Genomic DNA, 7,926 nt, shown 5'->3' with positions numbered 1-7,926 from the left:
AATTGGCTGAAATTTTGCAAAGATGATGTATACATTAGGACCTAAAAACTGAACGGTTAAGATGTGAATATGTAATTGAAAAGTGGCCAAAAACAGAAAATCCGTTCCATAAGCTTAGATAAAGATATCATTACCTTAGAAAGCCTGCTACGTATAGATCCTTTCCTACTTGCGTTAAAGCATCCAATGTACTATTTTTTTTTTTGTTGTGTTTGTGTTATGTTGAGCTTGCTGCTATTCCCTTGTTGGGTTCTAGCTCTTGGTCTTTCTTTCTTATAAAATAAATATCTCAATGCAAATATTTATTTAGTAACCTTTCCCGTATCTTGATTTATCTCATTATCAAAATTTACATTTGTTTGTCTTTTCAGGTTAGTGGCAATATGACTGTGGCTGGGATTGACTATTACATAAGTGACACTTTTGGACAAGGACTACACAACTCCTGCAAGGATGTTAAATTCCGATCCGTAGACTTGGTAGGTGCCGGTGCTAAAAGTTTTGAAGGTGACCTGCTAATTTGAATGTGTAGCAATTAGTGTTTTTTGTTATTTAACTTTATTTTTATCTATAAGTTGTAATGCTTTCATTTGAATTTGTACAGAATGGTTTGATTTTCTTGGAAAGAAAGCATGATCCCCTGCTGTCCTTGGTTCACCTTATGCCATTGACTTCAAGTTTCCGACTCGTGAATCATCCGAAATGCAGTTCATGAACATGTCAGCTTATTCATGTGCTGACACTTCATTAGGCTGCTCTTGTGATGATTGCCCTAACGCGTGTTCTAGTTCTGAAGCGACGATACTCTCCATCAAACTCTGGCCTGTTGAGGTGAGAATCAATGCAAGTCATAATATGTATTTGTCAATTTCTTTCTTTTGGGATATGTTTGGTAGGGTGGGAGAATACCATAACCTGCGTATCAATTTAGCCTCTGTTACATTTTAAATGACTCGAGACCATCCATGCTTCCAGGTTACACGTATACTTGCCACATTCATGGTAGTTTTATGGGATTGTATTCAGTTGGCTTGGGGGATGACTAATCTTATGGGGATATGCAGTTTGTGGATGGTGACTGTTATTTGGGGCATTATCTGGAATTTCAAGTTCTTGCTATTGGTTTTCAACATCCTGAATTACGTTTGTTATTTTGACCTAGATTGATTAGATCTATATAGTAAGGTTAATGTTTGTTGATATAGATTAATTTTTGTCATTAAGATGTAAATGTCAGGTGTGTTGAATGATGAATGCAGTTTTGTTGATTTGAATGTTTGTTTATACTTCGTCACAGCAACAAACTGCTTTTGAGTTATATGAGTTTCTAATCATGGACTAAAAAATAGATAATATCCTTGAAATTTCTGCGATATTTTCGTTTTTTTAAGGTCTCGATATATCTTTGATTTATCAAGAGAATATCGTGAGAAATTTTGAAAATTTCAAGAAATATTTGAAATTTTAACGATATTTCAGGAACTATTCGAAGTTTTTGCAATATTCCCATGGACTAAAAAATCGATAATATCCTCGAAATTTCCGCCATATTTTCGTTTTTTTAGGGTCTCAATATATCTTTGACTTATCAAGAGAATACCATGAGAAAATTTTGAAATATTCGAAATTTTAACTATGTTTCCGGAAATATTTGAAGTTTTTGTGATATTCCTGATATTCTCCCGAAATTCCGAGATTGTCACCACCTCTCGCGATTTGTGGCTCGTGAAAACTAGCCTTGTCCTTATCCAATCCGACCAAACTGAATAACATCTAAAGAGGAAAACTTTAAAAATTTATAGGGTCATGCATCACTCTTTGAGTCTTTTCCCTCCATGCTTATAAATCTTCTAATTATCTAATTTGCTAACTAGTAAACATTATGCTCTATTATAAAAAATAAAAATAAAAACTTTTCATACCATTTTCTATTTCTTTTTATGTTTATTTGAAGACCAATGTTTTTTTTTTAACATATCTATTTAATTGTAAAATATTATTATAATTAATAATTAGCTCTCCTAATCTCCTATTTATATCATTTTTGAGATTTCTCTTGTAGAATTTCATATCTTTGACATGTCAGTGTATCTTATTATACTCCAAATTACTACAATCTTATACAATTAAGTTTATCAAACACTCTTTTTGAAATACTATAGGTAACTGATCATGTAAACATTTCATGAAAATTCATTAATGATTTCCATGTTACTTTCTAAATTTTCATCATTTTTTTTCAAAAATTTACTTAAATCGAAATTTCTATTTTTTTCGATATTTCTATCGAAATTTCTATTTTTTAGACTATCGATATTTTAGTCCTTGTTTCAAATTGAAGGTTTAAAACCGCACGAGCTTATCAAAACCCACAAATCCACTCATTCCAGAGTCCAGACATCCAAACTAAGCCCCCAACTCCTGAGGTTAAGCATTGGTGTTGGGAATTATTGAGAGAGATCAAATGGCATGCGGTAGGACACAGAATACGATATAGTAATCAGCATATTATGCCTAGTCTTTTCTTTTAGTCCTCAATGGCAACACCGTAACGGTTTATGCTCTAATTTCATTCTAACTCATCATAAGCATGAGCTTTAAAACAACCCATTGTATTTCACTAATGCAATGATTTAGAAACAACACAATGACTCCAACAAAACAAACAATTTTGTATGATTTAAATTCCAATGATGCGTGTAATGGATCCCCTCAGTAAGGGACAAAAGATGATGGTAAATGGGAGGACAATAGCATAGGTTGAAAGATGATAGTAATTGTGCAGTAAATTTTGTGCCACTAGTTAAAATATCAGTTTGATTTGTATATAAAGTTGCTGCTAATTTATTTCTTCCATATCCATATCATAAAATTAAGAACAGGCCTCAACCACTAAATTTACAGATCACCAACTCGCAATTTACTAAGATGAAAGTTATGAGAGCAAGGAGTCACAACAAAGGAAGCGATCAAGCCAAAATAAAGCCAAAATCATGACAAAATAAACCAGATGACCATTGAAAATTCATCAAAATATCCCATTCATTGATTGAACAAACAAGTAAGACAAGAAATCTGTAGGAAATTCATTAGGAAGTAACATCAGCCAAAACTCTATCATACTAACTAGTCCCTAGAATTTAGTACTTAACAGGGGCAATGATTTCAAGCTGGGCGCCAAGCTTCTCCTCTGCAGCCTTTTCAGCCTTCACCTTGAGTTTGTTTAGCTGCTTCTTCCTCTCGTAAGCCAACTGAGACCTCTCTTTTCGCTTCTTTTCTAGCTCCTGTGAACAAGATATAAAAACAAGTTGAAAAGCCAGATATGCAACTTAAATTCAAGAACATCATGATGTGACTGTGTATTTGAAAAGCGGATAAACAAAAATGCCAATCTGCCAGTAGATTTATACATCTATCAACCCAAAACCAGCCAGATAAGGATTAAGGATCTTCAAAAAGCAAGCCAGTTGTCAAGATTAAGGGAAGCTCTAAAGCAAATCAAACCCATCTCAGTGAAAGAGCACAATAAGTAAAGGACAGAAAGCCAGTAAGTGTAGAATTCTGAAGATACATGGATAATGATATGTCTAAATGGTAATGAATGCTAGCAAAGTACATTAACCCTACAACACTAGCTCAATTAAGCCTGCGGGTTAGAACCTATTCCTGTTCCCGTTATGTTTAAACTGCTCAGAGTTTTCTTTCTTATCTTGGAGAAAGCAATAATAGAGAACTAAGCTTGGTGTACAGATTGAGAGTCCATTTGTTTTGATTCAATGTCACACAATGCCTACATTCGCATTCGAATATAACGAGAGATATAAAACAAAGCATGAAGTTGAGCTCAGTCTTACCCTGATGGTATCATAGTGGTTCCACCCAACCTCGGACGACAGCTTACCCAGCAAGCAGTACTTGTGACCACTCTGAAGCCTCAACACCCTAAAATCACATTCGAAACCAAACCAAAATTTCAGTGAAACAATTCATCATCAAACAATTGGAAGCGAAGCGAAACGAAAAGGTCTAAGATACTGACTTGAGAGCATCAGGAATGACCATCCTCTTAATCTTATCAAAGGGGGGTGGGACTCCCTCGTAAGCCTTCAACCGAGCAAGTGCATTGGCTCCGCGCTTAGTCTTGTGCGGAATCATCCCTCGGACGGTGCGCCAGAAGATTTTGGCGGGAGCGCGGAAGTGGATGGGGCCGTGGGAGGGCTTGGTGTTCATGCGCTTACGGAGGAACCGCATGTACTTCATCTTCTGCCGGACGAGGCCGCCGGAGATGGCAATCTCCTCGCAGCGGACAACCACCACCTTCTGCCCGTTGAGAAGCTCCTTCGCCACGATCGACGCCAATCGCCCCAGCATGTGGTGCCGAGCGTCCACCACCACCCTCTTCGCGCATATTCCTGACCCCGATACCATTTTCGACTCTCTCTCTCTCTCTCTCTCACTGTGAGTCTGAGTCTGATGGAGGAGGAGGAGGAGGCTATAAGAGTCCAAATTAGGGTTTTTGGTACAATTGGGCCGGGTCATATTTTACCCGAACCCGATCCAACGAAAATTACATAAAAAATCTAAAAGACTGAAGCTCATTGTCGTTTTTTTTATTTTTTATTTATTTATTTATTAAATAAACAACTCAAACGCTACAATTTATCTTTTTTTTAATTAATTAATTTATTAAATAAACAACTCAAACGCTACAATTAGTCTTTCGTGAGTCGAACTCACAACCTTCCACTTACGAAGGAGAGACTTTGCCACTAGACCAAGTGATACTGGACTCATTATCATTTTTCTGTGCTAATAACAACAAAAAAAGGGGGAAGGGGGGGGGGGGGGATGATACTATGTATTCAATTCTTAATTATCAACTACAGAATTTTTCATGAAAAACTATGTATTTGTATCTGAACACAATTGCTACGCGCCCTAAGACCGAGGTCAACATCTACAAGATCTTTCTCGTTTGACGGCGGCCCGGTGTCTGGGCTAGCCTTTAGCCTTGCTGACGTTGTTGGTTTGCTACTAGATAGGCAATTGGTGCTAGTGCTTGGTATTGGCTTCTTGAGAGTTCAGCGCTCGAAGTTTGACAGGATTGTTTGGCGTGGTTTTTTCGGTGTGACTCTTGAGGCGTGGTGGTTTTAATTACAACCTCTTGGGACGGTCTATCACGACATGACATGGATTTGGTTCTTGATTCTCATCGATTCCATGTGCAACGTCGACTTGTAATGGTTCTGCGATATTTGTTGTTTCGAGTTGACTCAAACCAGTTTGGTTTCGATCTACTGGGAATGTCTAGCGTTTGGGACTTTCAGATGGTCGAGGTGGTGTTTTCGTTGATGGAGGCTTAGAGTGGCAGCGCGGGGATCATTGGCTGTGCTGTATGTGCGATCAGTGTGCGAACGAAGTTGTGATTGGGTCTGGGTTGGGCCAGTCCTGTTTGGGTTTTGGGCTAGGGCTCTTCCTCTTTGGGCTTCACTGGGCTGCTATGGTTTCAGTTAGGTTTAAGTTGTTTATTTCCAATAATTTCCTATTGTTTTTAGGAAGCTATGCACTTTTTGTGCACCCTTTGTGTTTTGTTCTAGGCTTCCTAGTTTTAGTGAGCATCGGATGTTCAATGAGTGGACCTATTTTTAAATACCACATCTTCTTATTTTGTCTATAGCTGGCAACGGAAGGGTATGTAATGACCATTCTGACTTGAGATGAATGAAATTGAGATGCTTTCTATTCAAAAATATCTATGTGTGTGTGTGTATTAGTAAGAGATGATCTCAATCGTTTAGTTTTTAGGTCTATATGAGTAGATCAGTTATGCAAATTTTTAGCTAAATTGATGATCGTTAAGGCATTCATAACTGCAGTTTACAATTATAAGCATGAATAGTTCATGTTGGATAGATTAGGTTCGCCAGGGGTTCTAAGAAATTAATTCTAAAGCATTATGTATCCATGTCGGTCAATTTGTGAGTTTATAGTTTTCACTAGCACAATATTATATGCATCAAAAAGGTCACTCCAACATGTAAACGAAGTATTCCTCATCATAGATCTTCTAGTTACAAAGTACTTGATTGTTATATACTTATTCACCAATACCAAATGACTCGCCTTCTTCCTTCAACAGACTAGGATAAGATGGCCAATGGTTACCAACAGAAGCTTCCATGTCATACATGCATACATCCTCGTCTGTCAAGAACAATCTTATTGCGCCACAAGCTGGTGATCACTACTACAATTTCATCTAGATTGATTAAAATGTTCTCCAAGTTGATTACACATGTGCAAACTAGGATAAAATGGGCCAAAAAGGAGATTTGCAGCAACAACAATAGCAGGTAGTCTAAAAAATTACCAGAAGATATGTTGTGATTGATTCAATAATGGCTGCCCATTTCAGATCAATTTTAGTCTCATGCAGTATGCTGGTGTTGGCGAGCCACTAGAGTTATTTCACTTACATGGCTTATGATTGGTTCTCACGCCTTATCTAACATGTATATTTTCTTTTATAGTCTAGGTGAAAAGAAGGTTTACCAGTTGTGTCTGCCACTTAGGAGTAGATGGGGTTGTGTTAGTTTGATTGAGGGGTGATTGATCATGGTTGACAATGTTCTTTGTTATCCTAAGGGTTTCATGAGTCCTCGACCATTCTACTCATTATTACACGATGATCAGAACCCCCCAAGTAGTAGTACTGATTTTCATGCTTGTAACTTTTTTTTCAATCTAATGTCAAGTGCAAGAGTCAATCTCCCTTCGCAATCTACCATTCCATATCACAATAGCAACCAACCTTCCTTCTTCTTTAAAGTAATAGTTTCTTCTGCGCCAATAACCACCCACCTTACATGCAATTGTCTTGCGGCTACAATAAGTTAAGATGGTGGTACTTAGTTAATAACATATATATACTCCTCTATCATATATTTCCTTCTCTCAACACTATTATGTTACTTAGCTAATAACATGTTAAAGCACTACTGTGTCAATTTATTCGAAAGAATCTCATTAACGGTAATTTCATTTTCTTGGTGTTGAAATCACATCTCCGAGAATTCTAAGTTTCTTTAACATACTTGTGATATAGAGAAATATAAAGCATTTGCTACATTAGATCTTTACGTGGCATTTGTTTAGTTTCAATCTACTTTAAGAATCTAAGAATATGTTGTACCGATTTGTTTGGTGACATATGATTCAAATTCAAAAGATAGTAAATAGTTTGATGTTTGGTGAATGTGATCAAGTCATTTGTTTTATTGTTCTTGCAAAGTTATTTGGTTTAAAGACTTGCTGCTCATTGACATGTGTTGGATTTAAGAGATTCTTAGAAAAATTTAACACACTTGAGTGTTAATTTCTGTCGAGGTCATTTGCCACACAAAATTCTTTTGTTGGAAGCATATATTTGATACTTAAAATAGTCAGTCCTTTGGTTAAGGTTTCTAGCATGTTAGTCCATTGATTTATGTCTTTGCTTAAAGGTTCTAAAATGTTAGTCCCTTGTGAAGCAATTCTTGAATGCTAGCCATTTGATTTACGTCTTTGTTTGCAGTTTGTCCTTGTATCTTGTGTTCATAAAGGATACAAATACACAATTGTGAATTGCCCATCATTCATCTTCTTTCCAATATGCACAACTTAATAATTGTGAGGGTATATCATAGTATTAACATTACATGTTTCTTTCAATAACACTGCGTTTGGATGAGACACTTTTAAATTCTTAGGAAATTTTGAAATGATGGAATCTAGAACTCCATCAATTAAAATTCCATTAATTTCAATTTTAATTGTTTGTATCTTTTTAGAATTTGAAATGTGTAATAAACTAAGAAAGTTGACCTTTTGAACCCTGAGAGACCATGACGGCTCTCAATATGTTCAAGAGAGCCCCCTTAGCAATGT

At 36.4% G+C, this 7,926-nt stretch overlaps 1 protein-coding gene across 1 annotated transcript; it reads right to left on the bottom strand.

Moving 5' to 3' along the window:
* Nucleotides 1-2,980: 2,980 nt before the first annotated feature.
* Nucleotides 2,981-4,473, bottom strand: LOC112172719 (60S ribosomal protein L13a-4). Its single transcript, XM_024310186.2, has 3 exons — nt 4,040-4,473; nt 3,855-3,942; nt 2,981-3,284 (listed from the first exon to the last, which is right to left on the bottom strand). Exons 1-3 carry the CDS (start codon nt 4,426-4,428, stop codon nt 3,141-3,143), a joined length of 621 nt encoding a protein of 206 aa, XP_024165954.1. The 5' UTR covers nt 4,429-4,473; the 3' UTR covers nt 2,981-3,140.
* Between the last annotated feature and the right edge of the window lie 3,453 nt (nt 4,474-7,926).

This window comes from Rosa chinensis, chromosome 6, assembly GCF_002994745.2.
Source record: "Rosa chinensis cultivar Old Blush chromosome 6, RchiOBHm-V2, whole genome shotgun sequence".
NCBI lineage: Eukaryota > Viridiplantae > Streptophyta > Magnoliopsida > Rosales > Rosaceae > Rosa > Rosa chinensis.
Note: the sequence above shows the minus strand (reverse complement) of the source record. Positions and strands in the feature narration are given on the sequence as shown.